This window comes from Monodelphis domestica, chromosome 2, assembly GCF_027887165.1.
Source record: "Monodelphis domestica isolate mMonDom1 chromosome 2, mMonDom1.pri, whole genome shotgun sequence".
NCBI classification, from domain to species: Eukaryota; Metazoa; Chordata; class Mammalia; order Didelphimorphia; family Didelphidae; genus Monodelphis; species Monodelphis domestica.
Window position 1 is genome coordinate 434,805,892 of NC_077228.1, and position 26,943 is coordinate 434,832,834.

The 26,943-nt window shown below is 36.1% G+C and overlaps 1 protein-coding gene across 1 annotated transcript in view; it reads left to right on the plus strand.

The window, feature by feature from the left end:
- Positions 1-26,943, plus strand: part of OPRM1 (opioid receptor mu 1) — a 65,842-nt gene that overhangs the window by 24,465 nt on the left and 14,434 nt on the right. Inside the window, exons 2-3 of the mRNA XM_001381274.4 lie at positions 21,598-21,950; positions 25,553-26,073. Of these exons, the coding sequence (XP_001381311.2) occupies positions 21,598-21,950; positions 25,553-26,073 (874 nt within the window). The remainder of the gene's footprint in view (positions 1-21,597; positions 21,951-25,552; positions 26,074-26,943) is intronic.

The following is a 26,943-nucleotide window of genomic DNA, read 5'->3' on the forward strand; positions in this document are numbered from 1 at the left end:
AGGTAAATCCTAATGAGTTATCTTGGATATGTAGGAAGAAAACCACTTGCCCAGGGTCAAAGAGCTAATTAGTGTCAATGACAAAACTTTGGGTTTAAATGATTTTCTAGAAAAAAATGCTGACTTTGAAGTTAGAAGATTTGGGTTCATATCCCAGGTATACTACTTACTTGCTATGTAACTAGGATAAGTTGTTTCACTTCTTGGAGTTTACTTATCTATTAAATGAATGGATGGACCATATAGTTCCTAAAGTCTCTTCCAACTCTAAATCTATGATCCTCTGACACAAAACATACACTCACACTATAGATAGATAGATAGATAGATAGATAGATAGATAGATAGATAGATAGACAGACAGACAGATAAACTTTTAAAGTCGTCTTACATTTACTTTCTGATATGTACTCTTCATTCAGTGGCACTGGCATCATGCCTCCCATAAAAGATACTCCATCTCTAGGGTCCTGATATTTTCTCTATCACAATTGCCCATAAATCTCTCCCTCTCCACTTGGCTAGTGACCACATTTGCTTCCTTTAAGTTCCACCTAAAATTCTACATCTACAGGAAGCCTTCTCTTAATTCTAGTGCTTCCCTTTTATAATTTCATATTTATCCTCTATATGACTTGTGTTGTATATATTTGTATATAATTGCAAAGTCCTTCTTTTAGAAAATAAGTTGTTATGGGTCAGGACTGTAGTTTGCCTACTTTTGTGTCTCCAGAACTCACCACGGTGCCTGGCATGGAGTAGGTACTTAATAAACGTTTATTGATTGATTGATAACAATAGAATAGGAAAGGTAAGCAAATGATACAGGCCCAGGTGATCCAGATGAAGACTCATAAACAACATGGTATATAATGAGTAAATCAATGTAAGTTAGCAACAATAATATTGAAGATAGTGGTAAGAATTACACAAATATAAAAACTTGTTTAAAACAACTAATACAATTCTCAGAAGAAATTTATAACTGAAAACAATGTATTGGCAAAATAAAGATGATTGTTTATTCAAACATGGAAATAAAAAATAGAAAATCGATAAAGGAAAACAAGGATAAAAGAAAAGAATATGAAAGTGAAAGAAGAAATAAATATATTTTATGAAAAATCATAGAAATTAGATAAAACTAAAAACAGTCTTTCTACAAGTTTAATGAAATCAATAAACCATTGATAAATTTAGGATACAGGAAAATAAGACAGAAAGTTACCAAAAGGGTGTAATGATGGGAAGTAGGAAAAAAGAACTATTGGGTTGAAATGGAATGTTGAGAGTTCAACAGTTTCATGAGGCAAGAACTGTAGTTGAAATTGAACAAGGGCTTCTGGGAAATTCTCCTGAGAAGGGGGTCTGGAATGCAGAGACACAGAAGGGAGGAGAAGGAGGAGCTATTTCTCTCGGCCATTCAAAACTACTTTTGGGGATTTCTGACACTGACAGAAATCTTAACATCCCAGGTTCCTGTTTAAAACATTGCTGGTTCCTGTCAAGAAACCTAGTTTCTCCAAAGACTTTCATTCAACGAACTATTAAGATACTGGACTCAAGTCGGCGAGCAGTGCTCTCCCCTTTTCTACCTCTCCCCTGCCTACAAGAAATCATTTTAATTCAGTAATTAGATAATTTAGAAAGAGACTTAGGAAAACCTGAAACCTCTTCTAACCTCTACCCTTTGCCCCAATCAACAATTAAGTCAAATAAGCAGTCAGATAGTGAATTCAATCTCATTTATTTACATCTAGAAAGTAAGTCCATTGGCAGACTTCATCTTGTTGCCAGTTTTCAAGAAGACAGGTGGGGGAGGCTTGTGAGCACTCCAAAACAGCACATATCTGTTCCCACATATCTTTCTTTGGAGAGAAGATTTCCCCACCACTCTTAAGAGGCAAACCTTCTCAGAAGGGAGATCTCCATTTTGTCTCCCTCAGGTAATTCAGGGACCTTAGGAGGTAGTAGTGAGGGAAGCCATTTTCATCAACCTTTACCTCACTGCCTTCAACCCTCATTTCTCCATCTAAAGAGAGGGAGTCCCCCAAATTTACAAGGGATAAAATTTTAGGACTGGAGTCAGGAAGCTAGGACTTCATATCTATCCTCAGACACTTATGAGATGTGTGACCCTAGGCAAATCACTTAACTTCTGTTTGCTTCTGTTATTTCAGCTGTGAAAATGGGGATAAAAAATAGTATGCTCCTCTCAGGGAAATGGTAATAGCCAAATAAGATAATATTTGTAAAAGATTTAGCAGAGTACCTGACACATAGTAGCAATCATATAAATGATAGCCATTATTATTATTATTATTATTATTATTATTATTACACAGGAATCAAAATCTAACAATATAAACTTGAAATCAACAATGAAGAAATAAAAGGAGTAATCAAAAAATAAAACTGTATAGTTATATTCCAGGAAAACTGAGAATTTAAAGGAATTGTATGAAGTACAAAAATCTATTGTGAGTTTAAAGTATTAACTTTGCATGTATGTACATATGTAATAAATCTTATATATCATACATTATTATAAGCATATTATACAAGAATTATAAACCAAAAATGTTTGGAATAAATTTGCCCTTTTGGGATATGAAGAAGAGAAGAAATATATCACCATCTTTCTCAATTGTTCTCAAAAGAAACAATTCAGCAGAACCTAATTTCACTGAAGCTGAACCTCTGATAAGGGTGCCAACAGTTAGAAGTGGTCAATTTAGCCAAATCACTTTACTGCCTAGATTCTACCCCTCTGTTTCTTATTCTTATTCATTCTTACTTATTCAAACTTGATTCAAATGGCTACAGTTTCTCCTCCACAAAACCAAAAATCAGCATGTCTGAATTCCTATTTCTTATGCTGCTGTGTTGTTTAGAACTCTTAATAATCTCAGTTCCTCAAATGACAGGAAGAATAATATTGTCAATATGGACTACACTTCCAAAAATTTCATACATCTGGTTTCTGAAAACACCTCAGTTTAAATTCTTGAAGGAATATTCATTACTCGTGGCTTGATCATGACAATATAATAAAAAATAGCAATATTATGAAATTAATTTGACGTTTAATTTCTATACCAAGCTATTAAAAAGAATATTTTAAATAGATTAATGAAATAATAAAAGTAATTAGGAAAATATCTAGTATAACAAGAGAAATATTTATTCAAAAGTGGAGATAAAGGGGAATATGGTTTCAGGATCTTAGATTATATCATAAAACAGTAGCTATTCAAAACTCTATGATACCAGTTCAAAAAATAGAGTAGTAATGCAATGGATAGGATGCCATAGATAAACGATGGAACTTAATGATTCATTATTTGATAATCAAGATGATATAAACTACTTAGGAAAGAACCTATTTGATTAAAAACTATTAAGAAAACTAGAAAGCAATTAGGCTTAAATTAATATCTTAAACAATATTGAACAATAAATTTTAAATGGATATGTGAATTTTATACCAATGATTATTTCATAAAAAAAAACTACAAAGAAACAGATAATATAGTCTTAAAGACTAAAGGTAAAAAATATATTCTTAACCAAACAAGGGATTAAAAATAATTACATAAATGTTTGTTGAATCCAACTATATATCTTCTTAAACAAAATTAATGCATCTAAGATAAAAGGGGTAAAAATTCAGTTATCTGAGCAGCAAGGTGGAATACTAAACATTTTCTCTAATCTTCACAACCTCTCAAATCTCCCCAAAATAGAAATTATGTGTCAAAGATAAAACAACTTCAGTTTTCTTCATGGTGTTTGGATTGGAAAAAACTTGGGAAAACTGTGTGCACAAACTCATCTTAAATGAATACACTAGCATTATTCCACCTAAGGACAACACTGCATGGAGACTTACACATCTCTCCCTATTAAATGCTCTATGGTCAGCCTCTCTGGCAAGGAAGAACATGCAAGCCTGCATACGTGTCGAAGTTGGGTGGGGAATATCAGTTACATACATGCCTACAGTCCCTACAAAACAGATTAAAAGAATTACATGAGCTAGGCTTGTTTCCCTCCACCTGCAGCAAATATCTCAGAGCCCTGAGGAGGAACTGATTAGACTCTCTAACCAGAGCTCAGCTCTCCTGACACTTCTCGCCACCCTAAACTATTTCTTATGTGTGTACTTGGGACATTTTAGTATTTTAGTCAGTAGAAGGTGCTATTAGCTGGGAAGGGGCAGAGATGTTCATGGGCAAAAATACTGGCCCATTGAATCAAGGACTGCAATAGGCAAAACAGAAAAACCCATTTACCTAACGTTGTTAATAAATCCGTTAATAGCAGTCAGATTTCTGTATTGACTCTAAATCTTAATAGGAAGGGGGCTTCAAGTAACTGGAGACAGGTCTCAGGCTTGAGGCCAGTCCCACAGTGGCAAGATCCTGTCAAGACCTGCCACAAAGCCTCCTTTGGGGAAAAGGCACAGTATCTTTCCTCTAGCCATGATGACTGGGGAGTATGTGATCTCATCCCCCCAGCCATTACACCAAGGGATTTCAAGTGATAACTGGCTATTACTTATCACTTGAATGAGAGGGGGGCTGCCAATTCCCTCTCTCATAGGCTCTATCTCAACCCCTGTTCCTGCTCACATAATCAACCCAATACCTACTGGTATAACACCTCAACCAGAGAGCCAACCCATTTATTACCTCTATTTTTACAATGGTCTAGAACATCCAAAATCCAAAAGAAGGTTAAAAGTAAAAAACAACTCACTGACCCTGAATTCTTTGAACTGCTGGTGTTGGGCCAGAGAACTAAGTAACAGAGGGACTCTGTTCGGTTTGGGGGGAAGGGAGACAGGTTGTAAAGCACTACACTAAGCCTGATATAGAGCACAGCATCCATCTGGGGCCAATTCTGACCACCTAAAAGTCACTTGGGGAAGAGATCTAAGCTAATGAATCTTGAATTGCCCAGCACAAGAAGAGGCAGAAGCATTCTGAGATTTAGCCCCCAAGAAAGCCAACATTAGAGAAGAATCAAAACATGAGGACTATGGAAAAATTGAGGTGAGAGGTGGGAACTGAAATTACCAAAGATCTCCGCAAGCAGGAAAGTCAAAGACTTTTAACATAAACAGATAAATCAATCAGAAAAACATACTGAAATATAGTCTTCAGGTCTAATAAATGAATTCAGCCATATGTGAATAAATACTGCAAAACAAAAGATAAATATCCAATACTTGGTTATACAAAGGACCCTGTGGAAACTGGGGAGAATGTGGAACCACAATTTCCTGAGTGGGTCAAAAGAAAAATGAAAATTATGAGAGCAGAATTTTTGGTCTACACAGCAAAAATAATGGGCAAAATAGAAAAGCCAGAATCTATGATGGCAAATCTCACCAAAGAAACAAAAGGAAAATAATAGATTGGGAACATAGATGTACAATATAGAAGAGAAGCAAAAAAAAAAAAAGCATCATTGAATGTTATTAAAAGACAATATGCTCACTTTGTAAGCAAAATATACTGAACTTGAAGACAGGATTCCTAGAAACCCAGATCTCTAAGTATCATAGATTAGCCAGAAGACTATGAAAGGACAAATAAATTTAACACCATAATGCAGGAAATAATAGAAGAGAGTTGCTTTATGAAGTTATGAACATAGAAAATGAAGTGCTAATCGAAAGGATTCAAGTATTGCCTCTAGGAAAAAAAATAAGCTCCAAACTCCAAAACCAAGAGTGGTTAAATTTAACATTTCAATCAGAAACAAGTTGTGTAAGCAACCAGTACAAAGAACTTCAAATATCAATGAAAAGAAATTCAAAATAATACAAGACTATTCTTTACTCACAAGAAAGTGAGGGAGAGAATGGAATATAATAAGAGTTTAGGCCACAACCAAGGAAAACCTACTATGAAAATCTGAATTTTATTATAAAAGAAAATAGGTAGATAATAATAAAAAGGCATTTGAAACATTAAACCAGAACTAAAGAGATTATTTGCTTTTCAAACAACACCAAAAACAGAAATGCAGGAGGAGTAAATAAATGCAGCAAAGGACAATAGCAACAGTGACAGTAGAAAGACCACTAAAATAATTTTTTTAAATATACATAAGGAAACAGGGGTAAAGGTAAAAGTCCAGTAGAAGTAGCAATAAAGATGGAGCCTGAAGCATTATGAACATAACCTGATGACACCTTGCCTACAGATGAATAACTTATTTTTTTATAAGACATCATTATAAAATGAGAGGGTACATGGAAAAGGGGAAATGAAGAAGAGAGATAAATATTAACATGTGTGAGGGTCAAATCAAGGCCTCACAATAATGGGAAGGTTATCCCCTATGGGCTCAGGAAAAGAAGAATTTACAAGAAAGTGTATAAGGAGGAGCAGGGAATAATTAAAATGGGGGGAAGATGAAAGAAGCCTTGCTTTGGTGGTGGGAAGGGGTTCCCCAGATAAATACTTTTATGGATGAGAAAAGGTAATCTATGAAGGAAGATTGGGACCTTGTACTGGGTGTGACCTGGGGGATTGGGGGTTAAAAGTCTGTTCATCCTACTTTATAAAGTAGGAAGATGTAATTCTTTTTTTTTTTTAACCCTTACCTTCCGTCTTGGAGTCATTACTGTGTATTGGCTCCAAGGCAGAAGAGTGGTAAGGGCTAGGCAATGGGGGTCAAGTGACTTGCCCAGGGTCACACAGCTGGGAAGTGTCTGAGGTCAGATTTGAACCTAAAACCTCCCGTCTCTAGGGCTGGCTCTCAATCCACTGAGCTACCCAGCTGCCCCTGGAAGATGTAATTCTTGAGGGGCAACTAGAACGGAAAGTAGTGGGAGAAGATGCTTAAGGAAAATGGAGGGAAAAAATGTAACCAGGGCAGAGTGTTGATGAGTGGTATGTGGCATAATTGTGGACATGATGGTCAGGGGTCCAAAATGGCACAGTATCATCTCTCACACCTGTAATAATTGTAATTATTCTGTGAATGAAGTACAGTAGAAAATGGGAAACCAGAAGGTAAACTATACAAGATAGTGGCAGAAAAATTCTAGAGGGGAAAACCCAAAATGGTTATTTTGGAAGTTTTGATTATGTGAGGAATTCAATTCAGAAAAAGGCAGAAACTAAATAATTATGATAGAAACTTCTCATAGACTTGCCTATGTTCTCCTTTACTACCCTCTGTGTCCCAAGAGGGGCTAATTTATCAAAGCCTCTAAAAAGTTAATTTAAACAGCTCTTCAGATGAAAAGGTATTGTTTTTCACTTAAAGCATAGCATACCAATGCAGTACCTATCCTAGGGAGAAGATCTAGGAATCTCTGAAGAATCCAAGCTTAAGGTTATTCTTTGCTAATGGAGATTAACACTCCCTCCTCAGTAGACCAGGGAGTATCAGAGAAGTGATTTCATCTAGCAGGAGAATGAAGAGGCTTAGAAGAATTGCAGCTGATGCGTAGTGTACATTATTCCCTAAAGAGACCACAAGCATCCAAGCCTGGAATCTAAAGTCATGAATTTCACAGGAAAAAAAGTTAGTTTCTCTAACCACATGCCCCTTAGCCCTGTAGGCTGATGTCTTCTGGTTGATAATTCCCTACCTCCTAAACACTGTGTGCATCAATGGAAGGATGTAACTCAAGTATGAGAGATGAATTGCTTTATATTAATTAGTCTCATTTTTTTGGCCTCCTACATAATAAATGTTATGCAATGTTTTCTTAAAGGGAAGCTATATTGTTTGTGGTCATCTCTATATCTTAAACCACAGAATTCAACCATACCCTTCCAGTACAGGCAATTACAATTAGAGTTTGGACAGCTTGGTGTCAGATTGTACATGAATCTGATTAGGGTTGTAAACTTCAAATATTATGATTCAATCAGTGGAAAAATGTCAGGAAAGTGCATTATAAATTGTAATGCAATATAAAAATGTGAGGGCATAATGATGATAATGTCTCTATATAAATTATAAATATTCACTATGGTTCATACCCAGAGGAAATGAAACCACTTCCATAAAAACTAAAATATGGGGTGGGGGTGCCTGGGTAGCTCAGTGGATTGAGAGCCAGTCCCAGATATGGGAGGTCCTGGGTTCAAATCTATCCTCAGACACTTCCCATCTGTGTGACCCTGGGCAAGTCACTTAACCCCCATTGCTTAGCCTTTACCACCCTTCTGCCGTGGAACCAATAAACAGTGTTGATTCCAAGAGGGAAGGTAAGAGTTAAAAAAAAAAAACACCTAAAATATGCCTCTTGTCTTAAAATGTGGCTTCACCAACAAAAAAATACACATCTATATATAATGTGTATATATGTATGTATACATATAATATGTGTACATTTATATATGTGTGTGTGTGTGTGTATATTTCCATCATTAGTTAGACTTCTAAGAAGAAGAAATGTAAATTAATTAGGCTAAGAGGAACTTGAAGTACAACTACTTGTGGCAAAAATAATTATACTAAAACCAGGCTTATAATCCACCTGGAAATTCTTAGGTATCCCTTAAAGCTCCACAAATATTGTATTACAGTTTCAAGTTTTGATCATACTAGAAATCTACTTATCTAAAAAAATATGTGTAAGTCACTTTCTAAATAAATTTATCTTTTTAGTCTGTTTCCAAATGTGAAGACATCATCAATGTTGGCTCAATAGAAATGGCTTCTCCATGTAACTAAAGACCCAGGCTTTAAAGACTAATGAGGATTATTTGCTTTCACCAAAATTACTGGTTTATTCATGACTCATTTTCTCCATATGAGTGCTATTGAGAACTCCACAAGAAAAGCAAAATAGCTTCCAAAATATAACTGTGCCTGAAAATACTTAGAAAACATTCAACAAGCTACATTCCATTTCTTAGAAAAGTCTCAGGTCAACATGATGGGTAAGATATAAAGAAATATATAATTCATTGGTAGAAAAGAGCCATTTTAAATACAAGACAATAATAAAGTTACAATCTAAAGGAGTAATGACATTTGCTTTAATTTTACTTTGATTGGAATTTTGGGAAATAATTGCCCAACTATGAGGAAAGAAAGAGATGCTGGCAATGAGACTTCAAAGAATAGGTAGCTAATGTTCATCAATAGACTGACGCCAGGAAGTAAATTGGAGTCCTTTTGGATCAACTTTAAATATATATCATTTCAACCTAAGGGAAATTTGAATAGGAAAATATTTTCATGTTACTATGGTGCCTTCTAATTTGGAATGCTGTCTTATAAAGTGTCTTAAATACTGTCAAAAAATCTTAAATATTGTCAATATTGACAAACTGTCAAACTACTAAGTCTACAGTAGGATACACAAACAGAAAATGACCAGAAAAGAAACAAAATATTTGGTCATTCGCTTTCACTGCCCTGAAGACACAAAAACCATACAGTCAATTCTAGTTTTATCTAGCTAAGATCTCTCCATCTCCATATCAGGATGAGGATTCCATCAAATGCAGATGTACCATGTGTATGACTTTCTCCTGATTAGCGGTCTAATTTTCGTTTCCCACTCATCTTATCTCATGGATTTCAGTCTTCAGAAATTCATGATTTCACAAGGCGAAATGAACTCCAAAACTTCTTTCTCCTTAGCACTTCTTGCCCCTGGGGTCCTCCTCTCCCTCTGGAGAATAGGTATCTGAGCACTCTTTCTAAGACCCTCTCTTTGAAGAAATCAGCCAGGGAATTTACTTCATTATTTCTCACTCAACTCATCTCTTGAATTTTATGATTTCCAGAAAATCATCATTCAATAAGATCAAATGAATTCTATAACACACACCTCCTCAGACCATCTCCCATTCTGGCTGTAAGACTTCATCATTCTCTTAAACTGTTCCTTCATGCTTTTCAGCTTCTTTGTATGTGTTATATTCTCCCACTAGGTGGTGAGAAACTTGAGGGCGGAGGCTATCTTATGCCTTTCTTTTTAGCTCCAGTACCTAGCATGGAGTAGATGTTTAATAAATATTTATTGACTCTGATGATTCATTAATACTGTGCTCTGAATTACTTGGGACAGCAAGTAATTTCTACATGTTTATCACAATGCCTTAAATAGGGCTTTGGTGGACATTTTGAGGATTGTAACTAAAGATGACAATATCAGTTCAATGTTTACTTCTTGACTACAGCTTTATTCAAAAAAATACAATAATACATTGAAAAGCTTTCCTGCCCACTAGGAACTTGGAATCTATGGTGCACAAGCATATGAGTTTATGTATGTTTGTGTACAAGAGACAAAGAGATAGACAAGGAGAGACACATAAGGAAAGATAAAGAAACAGAAAGAGAACATTTTTGTTCCCTCAAAAATATTATGTAAATATCTATTTTAAGAGCAATATTTGCAAAGATAAATATACTTTTTTAATATAGATGACCTCTCCTGGCAAACATTTTTTATATTTGAAAAAATTAACTATTACAATAGTTCAAGCTAAAATTCCCAGATATGTTTTTTAAAAACTTATAAAAGGGCAATGTTCTAATGAACAAGTCATTTAAAGTAATTGCAAGCATAGTTTTATCTGGCTTTAAAGTTTCATATTTCTTGATATTGTTATTTTGACATATATTTAAAACATTTAACTAATTATTTTAATAATCCAATTATCTGCACAAAAACTAATTTTACAGACATGGATACATCCTTTAAAGTCATATTTATTAATGATGTTCATAAAATTATATCTTTTCTTATAATATGAGTTTTAAAATATAATTCAAACAGAAGTAGTGATATGGTGCTATGTTGTGGAAGTGAGCAGGGTAGATGGTCTTTCAGTCACTTTTAACCCCAATTTTGTGTGGGCTATACTTATCCTCCCCTTTGGCATGACTCCTATCTATTTTATCACTCCTTCTCTGTCTCCTATGTTGAATGTTCATCCAGGTGATGCTTGCTAATAGTAGGGATCAGTCAAGGCTCTTCTCTTCTCCTTAGAAGTATAGGGCTCACATTTATATACATTTATACTCTATTGTGTTATTAGGATACGTCATATATATTACACTTACATATGTGGGGCCAACTTCTAATGTATTATATTACATTCCATTTTATATCATATTCTATTAAATTTTGGACTTGCAGAAGTTTAGTCTATATGCTTAACATTTTCTCCGTTATTTAAGTGTAGATAAAACAAAACAACAGACCAAGGTCTGATTTGTACCATTTGTCAATTTTCAAGGGAAAAATGCTTATCTAGAAAATTTAACAATTTGCTCTATTTTGCCTCTTTCCTATTCCTTACCTATTATATCTAATAATTTGTGAAAGCTTTTCTATTCCCCTTCTACATTTCCATATACCCTCCCTTTCTCTCGATTCAGAGAGGCACAACTAAATTTAAGCCTTTATCACTGCCAGCACAGATACATATATTATTAAAATAGCCAAGTGATTGTTCTAGCTACCTCCAGCTTTTGCCCTCACCACCACATCAACCTACCACAACCTCAGTTTCCTTATCTATATGTGACATGGAAATAAGTGAAATGTCTCCGAGTTGATCATCACATAATAAACATTTATCTACCCAGTCTTAGTCAACTAAGAAGTCAAAATGCATTTATTAAGCTCTTACAAAAATAAAGAAAAAATGTCTTCTGCTCTCAGGGAGCTTACATCTGTCATTTTTATTGTCATATAAAAAGTGGATGCAAAATATTTTGATGAAGAAAAGAAAATGCAATCCTAAACTAACATAGGATAGCTTTTTCCAATACTTTAATGGCTGGTTTTTATGTAGGTGAACCTATTATTGCCAGTTATTCTTGCCAGATTGCCAGTTTTTAAACTGCATAACCACAGAGTGATCCAGGATTTGACTATTCTTTTCCTCCACATTTTCCTACCATTTGGGGGGGATAACACATATTTATTTCATTAAATTGGATCTGTCCCATGAATCTTGGGTATTAAGTAAGTATTCTTAACGGGAGTTAAGTGTTTCAATAGATAGAGTGCTAGCCCTGAAATCAGGAAAAGTCATCTTCCTAAATTCAAATCTGGCCTCAGACACTTATTAGTTGTATGTCCCTGGACAAGTCACTTAACACCATTTTGCCTCAGTTCCCTAATCTGCAAAATGACCTGGAGAAGGAAATGGCAAAGCACTCTAGTGTATTTGCCAAGAAAACCCCAAAATGAGGTCATGACGAGTCAAATACAATTGAAATCACAGAATAAGGGTTCCTGGAACTGCATTGTCATACTTATCCTCCAATTTTGAAGCAGAGACTTTTGTTTTGTTACTTCTGAGGTAAAAACCTACATAATATGTGAGGCAGATGTGAGAAATTTAAGTGGCATATGGTACAAAACAAAACTGGGTTCAATAAAATAACCTCTTTCAGTAGAAATAGGGAAAAGCAACAAAATATCATTAGTTAAACTGTCCTTGCTAGACAACAACATTTTAAATAAAGTGGGACCAAAAAAGAGCAGGTGTCCTGCTGCACTTACAATTCATTTCAACTTTTACAATGAACTCCAAACCTAGGGGATCAGGCTATTTAAAGAACTTGTTCCAAATGGCCAGCTGGGTTCTAAAATAGTTTTTCCCTCATTTCCAAAATTTTCAGAAGTTCATCCTTAGTCAAAAGTCATTTTTATTTCTGGAGTTACAAAGAGTTCATGGTCAATTCAAAGGCAGATTTCAAAAGCAGCTTTTGAGGGGGAAAAAAACTTTCTCCAATAGACTTTTTTCATGTGATCCTTTCATAGATCAGAGCAAGTTCAATGAGAAGGTAATAGAAAAATCACTGAATCTGAACTTAAACCCAGGATGGATTTTGATAAGATAATATGCCTCAGTCACTCATCTACACATTATTTGGGTGACCTTGAAAAATCACTTTTCCTCAGCTTCTTCCTTTGTAAAGCAAGGAGATTGAACTCTAGGCCCCAAAGACCACATCTAAAGCTCCATGATCTTTATGTCCCCACTCATCTATGGATTCTTTTTGGTCTATAAAATTGTCATGATAATTGTTATAATCAGTCAGCAAGGCTTTATTTAAATGCTTATTATGTACCAGGGACCAAGGATAAAAAGAAAGGCAAAAATAGGTCCATGTTCTTAAGGATCTCACATTGGAGAGATAAATTTATTTAATTAAAACTCAAATTTATTATTATAATGTCTTAAAAAAAAGATAAAAGAAGAGGAGTTTTTTGGTGCCCTGAAAGGAAGCTTGGACTTTCAGTATGGAGAGGGGAAAAGGGAGGAGAGCCCCCTTCTCAAAGTGGGGTTCAGGGGAGACAGCAGATGTAATGGGTTGGCTCAGAGAGAGGAGAGAGGGGGTTTGAAGATTTTCCCCCTTCTCTCTTCCCTTCTTAGCTAAAGTTTCTCTCCCCAATTTGCTCTTGTCCCTCTTGTCCCCCCTCCATTACTCCAGACCAAAAGGTCTCCCCTTGATCCATTCACTCACACTCAGCTTGGGGAAGAGATAACATTTAATGTTAACTCAATCAGGTAATACAAAAGAAATAATGGGCAGGGAAGAATGGGAAAAGGAAAGTGGGAAAAGATGATCCTTGTCTCTATCTAAACCTTTTTCCTCCCTTCTCGAATTTGGGGGGAAACTAAGGAATTGGCAGCCTGAGCCCCCTGAAAGTCAGGGAGACTCACCCCTGGGCAACAGGAGCTGAGGTAAAGTCTGCTCAGATTTCTCTTCAGAAGTCCCTTCAATTGGGAAGTGTTGAGGGGAGAGATTTTTAGTCACCAGCTGTAAATTTTAAAACTATTCCACCCTAATCAGACCATACTTTAGAAGATCTGATTTAGCTATTTCCTAATCAATAACAATAAAGATACTTGGACTAACAGAATCAGGTCTTGGCAACCCTGCATTTCTCCACCTTCCTTAGTTTAACAAGATTATGAAATTCTGCACCAAACTCAAGATTTAATTATCTGAGGAAATGGCCTTCAACATACATGTGCAGAAAAAACAGGCAGATCGTTGGGCTGTCCTAAGTCAAGCTAAGCTATCATTGGTACAGATAAGATTCAGGAAAGTGATGTAAAACCGTCTATATAAAACACGTCACTTCCTCTCTCTTCCTCTTTCCCTGGAGAGGCAACTCTGGCTGGCAGTTTGCTAGGCGTTCTGACAATCTTGGAGTGGTGGCAGTTATTTTGTCTAGGTTTGGTGGTGAGTTTGCCCTGGAGCTGATTTCAGGTTTGGACATCTTGGCTTAGCCCTTTCCTTTTTGGAGTTCAAGCTGACTTCTTCCTCCTTCATACTCCAAAACCTTATCTCCTAATCTCCCCACTCCGTACTAGCCAGGGATAAAATTTCCAGCTGACTTGGGTGTTTCATTCGGATTTTAAAAATAAAATCCTTGGCAACCAAAATAATTATTACATTCAGTCTCAACTATAACTTTAACCTTTACACAGCAGGAAAAGTAGGTAGCCCTCAGGAGAAAGTCTTTTTCCCAACTTCTCTCTTTGGCTTCTCAAGACGGAGAGACCCTCACTGCTGTCCCAGTCAGAGTCTTCTCCTCTTTCCAGATTCCACTCCTAGGGCCCCTCTCCAGGCGAGGTGATCAGTTTCACATACTCTTCAGTCTGGCACTTTTTCTCTAATGCCAGTCTCTCTCACAATAGGGAACTAATAGATAAGTCCAATGACATGTTAATGTGAATGAATTTATCAGTTCACCTAGTTAGATAACTAACAAGACCCTCACAAAAATAGAATACAGACTAGTTAAGTTTTGAAGGTAGTAAGAGTTAGGATAGAAAAGGTATATGCCTATGTTGAAAGGTTCTATTCCAATTATTCCTGGAGTCCAAAAGACAGTATGGAAACAGATCTTACCTATAAAACAATTTTCCATAAGACTGACCCAAAGATTATTTAAGGGTTAGCTAGGTGATGTAGTAGGTAGATTGTTGGACCTGCAGTTAGGAAGACTCATCTTCAAATGTTCAAATCTGACTTGAGACTCTTACTAGCTGTGTGATCTTGGACAAGTCACTTAACTCTGTTTGCCTCCATTCTTTGTCTGTAAAATATACTGGAGAAGCAAATGGCAAACCATCCACTATCTTTGCCAAGAAAAGAACAAAATGAGTTAACAAAGAGTTAAATGCAACTGAAACAACTGAACAACAAAAAGATTATTTTGGCCCAGTATTCCAAAAATGGAGAGTCATATTGATGTTCTGAACTTAGCACAGTTCCTGGAACTTAATAGGTGCTTTAAGTGTTTATTGACTGATTGATTGATTGATTGCAGGTCCACATCAATGAAGTTTTTATGTCTTCCAATAACTTGACTCAAAATTATGAGACATTCACAATGTGAAAAATGAGGAAAGTCTCATGGAGTTGCTATGAACTACAGTAATAAACATACTTTAAAATTTGAGAATAGTATAAATCCTCTGTCAACTTCTGATGATAACTTAGATAAGGAACTTAGCCCCTTGTCAGGGGCTATTTACTCTGGATTTGGAACAGGACATTGATCTCTCCTTACCTAAGTCATGACAGTACCCAAATGTCCCCCCTTTCACTATCAGACTCCCTTGATATAATTCTTCCCTTCTCTTAAATCTCCATTATCTGACTTTAGTGATTGTTCTCACTTGACCTTCAGCTATGGACTCCCACTCTGGGCCAAGCATTTTCTGATGAGGACACATCATTCCATTGCTATCTTAACAATGCAACTATGGCAGAGGAGGAAATGATCGAAAGAGTCCATTGTTCTGATCAGCTGCATTTTTATAGTGTTTTGAGATTTACAAAATTCTTTATATTATTTCATTTGGTCTTCATAAAAATTCTGGGAGGTAGATATGATTATAATCCCCACTTTTCAGATGAGAAAACTGAAAAAGGTTAAAAAACTTACTGAGTCTCATAGCTAAGAAGCTAGGAAGTAAGTATCTGTGATAGGGATTTGAACTTGGGTCTTTCTTAGACCAAGTTGAGGACTATATCCATTATGCAGTGTTACAGTTTATGAGTCTGGGAATGGAGAACTTCATATTCATATTATGCTTTCCCAAAGCCTTCTTAATAAGCCACTGGGAATTAGAAGGATTCAATCTCTGGTGCATAAATGATTATATTTCAACTATATAGATAAAGACCAGTGACTCAATTTGTGAGTAATTGGGAGGAGGAAGAAAAAGCACTGAGTCACTTCTGAAAATGGCTGTTTGGCTTTTAAATGAAGAAAAATTAAGCAGTACCTTAGTTATTTTTTAATGCCAATTGGGATAGTTTCAACAGATAAATGTGCAATTTTCTTTGTATGACACATAGGATAGAGAACCTAATTTTGTTCAACTCTACCGCACTGAAGGAGAAAATGATGGAAAAAAAATTAAATAGCCATACAACACGAAACACTGAATTCTAAGATAAGCCTCAGAATAGTCTAAGATGTGTTATGATGAGTCACTAAACTGACAGTGAAGAAGCTGATATTTACCATACAACACACTATTATAGATAAAGATAAGGTATAAAATGTAGATTCTGCTTGATAGAAAAGTGACTAATGAAGCTAAGAAGTTTTTAGACCAAATGAATCTATAATGAATGGCTCCCCAACAATAGCATTCTTGCCTTTTGTGCTCAGAAACATCATTAAAACCTGTTTCTAATCAAAACCAAGGATATCAAAAGCATAACACTACACAGCCAATTTCTTTTTTTTTAAACCCTTACCTCCTGTCTTGGAGTCAATATTGTGTATTGGCTCCAAGGCAGAAGGGTGGTAAGGGATAGGCAATGGGGGTCAAGTGACTTGCCCAGGGTCACACAGCTAGGAAGTGGCTGAGGCCAAATGTGAACCTAATACCTCCAGTCTCTAGGCCTGGTTCTCAATCCACTGAGATACCCAGCTGCCCCCCTCCAATTTCTTTTTAACTAAAAGATATCTTCAAAAGTCTGTTCCTTTGTTTTTTTATCTTATAAAAATAAAAATGTGTTGGCTACTCAAGTTAAAGACAATTTATTCATTTTTCCTTTATGAAAGATTAATCTCCAAAGAAGCAAACTGAGATAATGACTAAAATTTTGGTCTTGTGGTCAAGAAGTCCTTAGTTCTTATCCTCTTTCAGAAATATAGAGTTGTACTACCTTAGGAAGGACCTTTAATCTTTCTGTGCTTCAGGCAATCCACTAGTTTATTTTTTTACATTATGAACAGGTGGGAATAGATTAAGTTTCAAAAACCTAGGAAATCACAATTTTTTTCATGTTCTAGGTAGTTAGATGGCAAAGAGGATAGAGTATTGGACTTGGAGTCAGAAAGTCTTCAATTCAAATACTGCCTTGAATATTTTTCCAGCTGTGTAACACTAACAACCTCTCTCATCCTCAATTTCCTCATCTCTATAATAGGGATACTAACAATGCCTATAGAGCTGCGATGAAAATCTAAGGTAAAGCACTTTGCAAACCTTAAAGTGCGATCTTTTTCATTGTTCAATGACCCCATTTAGGGATTTTCTGGGCAAAGATCCTGGAGTGGTTTGCATTTCCTCCTCCAGTTCATTTTTTAAATAAGGAAACTGAGGCAAACAGAGTCAAGTGACTTGCCAAGAATCAGATAGCTAGTAAGTTTGTGGGGCCAGATCTGAATTCATGAAAATGAATCTTCCTGATTCCAAGCCCAATGCTTTATCCGCTGTGCCACCTAGCTGCCTCATAAGTCATATAAATAATAGCCTTGAGTACTTTTATCTTGACTTTCTAGAATACCTAATGTAAGAGAAGAGAAGTTCCAAATTGAGGAGAGAACAGTCTCTGACAGACAATAGCTGAAGAGAGAGTGGGAGAGGAGCAAGAAGAAAAAACTAAGAGAGAATTAGAAACTTAAGGATCCAACCAGCAACTTCACTTCCAGCTGGGAACCAGAGGAAGGTGGTGGATTCCCTATGCTGATTGGAAGCCTATTTCTTGGGAAATCTACTATTCCTTCTGAACCCCTGAATAGCTCCAATCAAACTCTTAGTGACAGCAATCTAAAGTCCTCAGTTGGATTGTGCAATGGGACTTTTGAAGGGAGCCATTCACAGATCCCTTCCAAGGAATTCTTTCTCTGTCTCTCTCTCCCTTACCTGTCCCTGGACTCCTTTATTCAAGATTTAGTTAGCTTGAGAGTAGGGACTAAACGGTAGTTGGCAAGAAAGAGGGATCAATGCTGAGAAGCCTTGAACCCCCAAACTTTGGAGGACCAACCTGCTAGAGTGGACAATTTGTAGGGCTTCTCTGTTTATCCACTTTCCTACCTGACACCTTTGCCATCCCCTTCCCCAATAAATCACTTTGGGGGATCATAACTAACATCATTTATGATGTTATAGGGACAGTACTGAACATAACTAAGTATTGGGGGCAGATAACATTCGAGATAACAACCTTGTAGCCAATGTTTCCTGCCATTTATGGGTCTGTAATGATGGCATGACAAGTCTACAGCATTGTAAAAAGGGGACTTAGAGTGATGATGGGCAAGGGTTAGAATAACACTGACAGTAAACTAGAGAGAGTGCTTTCTCAAATGGCCTCCATGACAGAAATATACCAAGACTTCGTGACCAAGATAGACAAGTTGGGGGTGGAAAAGGACACTGTGGCAAACACAGATACTGACAAAGACAATAATACTGGGGAAGTTACCTCAACTGCTTTGACTGTGGGGCTCTGCACAGAAAGAACAATAGTAGACAACCAAACCAACACAGAATCCACACAAACAGAGGGGGCTGCAGGGGCAGAAAAGATCATGACTGCAGGATTTTGCAAAAATAACCCAAGATTCAGGCATCGTCCATATGAAAGTTCACAAACCATTTTCAGCCATGGACTTGGAGGCACTTTGTAAACAAATGCCCCATTTTTGCACTGAACCTTTCAAATGTGTAAAGGAGCTAAAACAGGCCTTTAAATTATTCGATCCAAATTTTAAGAATACTGAACTTTTATTGCAAGAATTATTACTCCTCAAGAGCAAGCCCAATTCATTAGAAAAACCAGAGAGGATCCAAATCTCACCAGTTGGCCAGAATATTATGGAGATGTGGCATTTTCTAGACCCCAGAACTTAACTTACCTCAAAAAAGCTAAAGAAAATTTACTAGAAGTGATTAACTCATTCTGTGTTCACCCAAATGCATGAGGCAAATTTGAACAAATCAGACAAGATCCCAAAGAGCACCCTTCCATCTTTTTAGATATACTGTTAGAGAACATGGAGTCCATTTTAGGATACCCCCAAGATAGTGAGCAAGCTATACCACATGTAAAGATGCAATTTTTAAGGGGATGTAATAGCACTATTAGGACTTTCTTCCAGAACTACTACTCCAAGTAGGAATCTCTCACATTGCTTGCAACTGACGGATTATACAACCTACTTTCATGAAACAAGTTCAGAACAGCAGAAGGAAAAGGATGACCAGATCAGAGATCTAAAGCAGAAATTAGATGAGACTAAAGAGTCACTAAAATAAAAAGAGATAGAGGAAGTAAAAAATTTGGCAACAGTAAGAACTTTCTCATAAACAAGACCTCAATACCAGCATAAAGGTCAAGGGGTTGCAAGGAAATGCTTTTTATGCGACAAAATAGGTCACATAGTAATTTTAAGGTTTACACCTGAAGTCACAATGTGAGAAAGGAAATAATAGGAGATCACATTACAATAACAATTACAATTGAAATAGAAATAACAAAATAACTACAGGGGAAACAGTTACTTACAAACCAAAATGCTGTGACCATTGTGAGCTCAGAAATCAAAATACCCCAGATTTAAAAACAATGCAGAAACTAATAAATGATGGCATTAAGCCTAGGTTTTCAACAGTGGCTGCAAAAGGAAATGCACAGCATAGCTTATGAAGTCAGAAGAGGGCCATAACTAGCTCAAAAACAGTACAGGGGTGCAATTCAGGGGCTATTGCACATAAGGTACTGAAAGAATTCTTAGTGAAGGAAACAGAATCTGAGGAGGTAGAGATTAAAAACAAGAACTTAAAACAATGGGAAAGAGAAAAGGAAGAGAGAGAGAGAGTTGCAAAAAGAGATATCAGGCATAAAAGATAAAAAAAAATCTTTGAAACACACAAGGGCACACAGAGAGTAATGGAATGAACAAGGAACAAATCAAGAGATACTTAGTCTTCTGATGTGCAAATATGGGTTGGGAGTAAGCAACATAAGGGTTCCTCAGGAGTCCTCAAATCACATATAGCATCACAACAGAAAAATTAGCAAGACCAAACTTTTTACTGATTCTGAAAACCCCAAAGAGAAGAAAATGGGCAAAAAGCAAGAGACAGCCCAAGAAAAGTCCAGCATTACAAATCCTAGCATGCAAGGATGTATATCCCCACATTCTGAAGATCTAGGGCAATTTTCTGTACAAAGGAAACCAAGAGATTGTGAACAAAAGTCCAATTTAGATCCAAATGCAAAAAAAAAATATACTTTTCCCCAAAACAATAGCTAATCTAAAACCCTCAAATAACAACACAGAATCAAACAGTGGTCTCCTATCCTCAATCTCCCAGAAAACATGCTCTGGGGAGACATGCTCCCCTTTCAAAGAGACAGAATTTGGTTTATCTCCCCCAGAGGGAAGCGGAGAGAAGAAGGATCTCTTCACTCTCTCAACCCCATTCCCTCTTTCTCCCCATTATCACCATCTCTTCTTCGAATCCTTCCATTACACTAGTCCAAATATTTATTTCCTAGAGTCACTATTTTGCCACAAAGTCAATTTGATACAAATTTTTCAATATTATCCTATCACTGACAGTTTGGGGAGGTTTCTGAAAATTAGAACAAAGAGCTGAGGGGAAATAATTATTACAAAACTTGGTTAGACTCTGCCAGTAAGATTCAGTTAAATTCATTTAATATGTGCAGGTTACCTCTGAAATATTTAGATGAGATTATAAATCATCATGAACTTCATCTTCATTGTTTTATCTATATTTCTATTTCATGTAAAAATATATATGTTTAGAATTCAAAGGCTATTTGAGAAAATTATAATTATTGGGCTAAGTCTATGGAATAGAATTTTTAAACATGCATGGTCTTGAATGTACATACATACCTTCAGAGCTAATCATTAATTCTCTCTAGGCCTCAGTTCCATTATCTGTAAACTGAAAATATTAGACTACATTATCTCTAAAGTCCCCTCTAGATCTAATAATCTTGAGCCTATAAATCTATGAAAATTGTATTATAATCATAATAAAGAGAATTTATATAGTACTTTATATAGTGCTCTACCAGTATATTAATCCTTACAACAACTCTGGAAAATAGGTACTATTGTTATCTCCATTTTCAAAATAAGGAATTTTAGACAGATGGATGTTTAGTGACTTACCCAGGTCACATAATAAGAATCCATGGTCAGATTCTAAATTTGGTCTTCTTGATTTGAAAACAATTAAAGATCTAGTTTTTGTACTTTCCTGACTAGAATGTTTGCTAAATTACTTTTGGTTTTTTTTTTTTCATTCAGTTTTTGACTACTCTTCCTTCATCTTCCAGATACACCAAGATGAAAACAGCTACCAACATCTACATTTTCAATCTAGCCCTGGCAGATGCCCTAGCAACCAGTACGCTTCCTTTCCAAAGTGTTAACTACTTGATGGGTACCTGGCCCTTTGGCACCATTCTCTGCAAGATTGTGATCTCCATAGACTACTACAACATGTTCACCAGCATCTTTACTCTCTGCACCATGAGTGTCGATCGCTACATAGCTGTCTGCCACCCAGTGAAGGCCCTGGATTTCCGTACTCCTCGAAATGCCAAAATTGTCAATGTCTGCAATTGGATACTTTCCTCAGCCATAGGTCTGCCAGTAATGTTTATGGCAACCACAAAAACTAGGCAAGGTTTGTAATGGTTTCCGGGGGTGGCTGTGCTATACAAAATGTGGGCAGAATTAAGTAAAGTAAAATTTGGAGGTGGAAATATGCTTTGATTAATATTTCATTTTAGGTTTCAGCCAGTCATAAATTTAGGAAGACTTAGATTTAATTTCTGCCCTTGACACAGGCTAACTTTGTGTCCATAAGAAAATTATGTAACCTCTTATTGTCTTTAAATAAATCTCTCTAGGACTACCATTTGCTGATTAACAGCTGAGCTGTGTAAGGAATTTCCATTGCATATATAATCAGAGATCTAGCCCAAACACAGCAGTTGAGAAAAATACAAAATTCTAGTAAAATTGTAACCCTATTGATAATGAATTTTCTCTTCCATAAGTTGCAATTCATCCATGTTCATCAATCTAATATAACTATTTTCCATGTCTTTCTATAAATAATAAAGAATCTACCCAATGTGATGGTGACCTCAATTTTTGCTAACATATGGATGCCAATGAAGCACATAAGCCATCAGAACAAGACATTATGGAAATATGTTTACTTTCTCATTGGCAAGAGCCCCAAAAGATTTGGGACAAATTATTTTCTTTAATATTTAAATTTATTGGTGTATATAAATATAAATGTACTAACTTCATTTCAGAAGATAGATAGAAAATAAACAAGGGAGGGAAATCACTAGAAGGCTAGGTAAATATTTTTAGAGAAGATTAAGAGGTGATGGAAAAGGATTCATACAGATGGTGGGATTTAAGAAGGTATTTAAAGGAAGTCAGGTAAATCAATGGGTAAAGATGAATATGGAGAAATTCCAGGCATGGACACAGCCAAAGAAACTGCCCAGAGACAAAAAGATAGAATATATTCTTCATGGAACAGCAGGAAGGACAGTGTCACTTTATCAAAGAGTATCTGGAAAAGAGTAAGGTATAAAAAGACTGGAAAGGTAGGAGGAGACCTAGGCTACAGAGGACATTAAATACTAAATATAGAATATCAAATTTGATCCTAGAGAAAAGATGGAGTTATTAGAGTTTATTGAGTAACAGGGGTGATGTGGTTAGAACTATGTTTTATAAAAATTACTTTCATGGCTGAATGGAGGATAGATTAATATTGGGAGAGTTCATAGCTATACCTACAGTAGGCTATTTCAAAAATCCACACATGCATCAGGTGATGGAGGGCAATGTCAAATTTGACAGTTGACACAAAAGTGTACTGATAGGCCTCTGAAAAAAAAATTGGATATGGAGAGAGGGAGGAGTGAAAAATAGTGATGAACAGAGGATATCTCCTAAGTTTTGAGCCTGCAAGACTGGGATATGTGTTGCCCTCTATCAGTAATAGGAAGTTGTTGGGGTAGGATTCAGAGAGAAAGATAGGGTAGGATTCAGAAAGAAAGATTGTTTTAGACACATTGAGTTTAAGATGTTTATAGGACCTCCAATGTAAGATATCTGAAAGGTAATTAGAGATGCAAGATTGGAGGTAAGCAGAATGGTTGGGGCAGTATAGGTGGACTGGAGAATTTTTAGCATTGAGATCACTATTAGACCTATGCAAGATGATAAGTGAAATAGTATAAAGTGTGAAAGAGAAGTGGTCATAGGACAGAAGTCTTTGGGATATCTATGGTTAAAGAAGGTGCTTTAGACAGGGATCTAGTAAAGAAGGCTGAGTAGGAGTGATCACATAGGTAGAGAGAGAGAACCAGAAAAAGTGGTGTCTCAAAAATATAGAAAAGAGAGTATCAAGGAGAAAAGGGTTATCAGCAATGTGAAAGTCTATATAGAGGTTTATAAGAATTAAGACTGAGGAAAGACTACTGGAATTGACAATTAAGATATTATTGGTAAATCTGGAGAGAGCAATTTTGATGATGTGATAAGGTTAGAAGCCAGGTTGGAAAGGGTCAAGGAGAGAAAGTGGAGACACACATTGTAAATTATTTTTCGAGGAGTTTAAGCAAAAAGAGTATAAGAGATATAGGATGATAGGATCAAATGAGGATTACTCATCTATCATTGGGATGATCAGTCAGTAAACAGGGAAGAGTGAAAATAAATGATAAGAATATGACAGAGTAGGGAAATCTGTTGAAGGAGACCTGATGAATGAAATCTCTTGAGCAGGCAGAGAAGTTAGCCTTGGTAAGGAATAAAACCACCTCAGCATGTGAGACAGAGAATTAGTAAAGAAGATAATGGCAAAAGATATATGAATGATATGGGATGGGGAAAGGGGGATATAAAAGGTAGCCCATGGCAACTGGCCTCAATTTTTTTCTGTAAAATATGATAGTGGGCTTCTCAGATGAGAAGGTGGGGGATCTAAGGAGGGAGAGGGGATGAAAACAGAGTGGGATAGCAATTCATAAAACAAGGTTAGAAGAATTAACTAGCCACAAAGATAGTCCAGTTGAAGCTGTGTAACATAAATTTTAGTGGACCCAGTCAGATCAGTTACATGATTTTCTCAACCTTCATTAAGTAACATTTGTATAAAAGCAAAGGTAATAAATGATAGGAATGATCTAAGGTTGTTTGATAGGGCATGATAAGTTAAATGATAAGGGAAATAAAGATATAAGAAAGAACAGTATGGAGTTGAATTGTTTCATTAATGGATCAAGATAGGGAAAGGCAGAGAAAGTAGCTAGTGGAGGGGAGCTCACCTGGGAGAGAGTTGAGGTATCAGGGAACTGGTAGTCATGGAGCAGATAAGAATTGGGACTTTTTAAGGGAAGAAACAGAAAGCAAGAGACAAAAAGCTACCTGGTTGTGGTCAGATAAGGGGATTCCAGAATTCTTGAATTTTGAGGGAATACATTTGTAGGTAATGGCAAGATCAATGGTATGACTATTTTTGTATGTGGCAGAACTGGGTTAAAATAATAGATCATGGGAAGGGAATAGGTTGAGAAGTTCAAAGGTTAGGGTATTTGAGTGGGAATGAATTTGGGTAAATCCTCTAATATGAGGGCAAGAGTTGAGGAGAAGAGAGACATTATGTGTTAAATGAAGAGGAGTGACCTGGCAGTCTGTAAACAATGGCTACCAGAATTTTGTTTCATTTTGATTACCAATAACAAACAAGAAGGCTCCTATTATATTGTCTAGAACCAGAGAAGTTGATAAAGATTTAAGGTGGGAGAGAAGGACATATTCCACACATAAATTTAATCTGCATATCTGTATTATTAACATGTCTTTTTCATCACTTTTGTGTAACTGATGGGAAATGGTTCCAGCATACTCCTGGTCAGAACCTCTCTGACAAAATAATGGGAAGACATGGACAAGAGCTACATAGGGTTAAGAGGCATTGATGGGTTAGGAGCTGAATCACTGAAGGGTACATCCATATCACTGAGATCACAGATCCCTTTCAATGTCTAAAAGAAATGGTGTCAGACATTACACCCCAAAACATCTCTCCTGAAATATCCAGAGAAGCAAGCCACTATATTATATCTAGGTATAGCCTTAGTTTTTGTTCAAGGGTCTATAGCAATAAACATATGACAAAGATAAAAAAACAACAACAAAGAAATTCAACAATGCCATTACTTATTCTTCTTCACAACTCTTGTATTCTAGGTTCTATTGATTGTACACTCACATTTTCCCATCCAACTTGGTACTGGGAAAATCTGCTGAAGATATGTGTTTTCATATTTGCCTTCATCATGCCTGTCCTCATCATTACCGTGTGCTATGGCCTGATGATCTTACGTCTCAAGAGTGTCCGCATGCTGTCTGGCTCCAAAGAGAAGGACAGAAACCTGAGGAGAATCACCAGAATGGTATTGGTAGTGGTGGCTGTGTTCATAGTCTGCTGGACCCCCATTCACATTTATGTCATCATCAAAGCCTTGGTCACCATCCCTGAAACTACTTTCCAAACTGTTTCCTGGCACTTCTGCATTGCTCTAGGGTATACAAACAGCTGCCTTAATCCTGTCCTTTATGCATTCCTGGATGAAAATTTCAAGAGATGTTTCCGAGAATTCTGCATTCCCACTTCCTCTACCATGGAGCAACAAAACTCAACTCGAATTCGCCACAACACTCGGGACCACCCCTCCACAGCCAACACTGTTGATAGGACTAATCATCAGGTATGAATAGTAGTCAAGATGTCATTTCCAGAATCAGTCATTCACACTAAGGATGAATTGAATTAAAAGTTTCATAATTTGCTACTGAATTCTGATTGTGAAGCTTCAGATGGGGGCTGATGTGTGTGTATGTGTGTGTGTGTGTGTTTGCACATATTGAGGTAAAGTTATTTATCTTTCCAGACATATTCCTGTGTATAGTCAAACAAGTACAAACATATTCAAATACAAAATAAAATAAAATAAAAATACAAAAAAATCAAAATACAAAAGACCCCTTAGTAGCTGTAAGATTTTTTTCATATATATGTCAATTTCCATAGTCTTTTCTTTTTTAACTGATGGCATCCTCATATCACTAGGATATCTAGGAAGTCTCTATTCAAATCTTTTTTTCTTTTTCTAGCTTATTTTAGTTGCATGCCCAATTCATTGATCTTTATGATTTTCTATCTTATCTGTTCTTTTTCTATTTTACTGATGGAAGTGATTAGAGAGAGAAATTTTCCCCTAAGTACTGCTTTAGCTATAACTCATAAATTTTGGTAGATTATCTTATTGTTGTCATTCTCTTTAATGACATTATTATTCTATTATTTTTCTTTGATCCACTTGTTATTTAGAATTAGATTATTTCATTTTTAATGTCTTTCCATTTGTCCTTTATTGAATATAAGTTTTATTGTATTATAATATGAAAAAGATGTTCTTCTCCAAATCTCTAACATTAAAATGAGTCTATATATTTGTGATTTATTGGAAGAGTGCTAGACTCAAAGTTAAAAAAAAATAAAATAAAATAAAACCACCTTGAGTTGTAGCCCTGGCCTTGTCACTAAGTTTAGGCTATGCTAGTTCACTACTATGTGA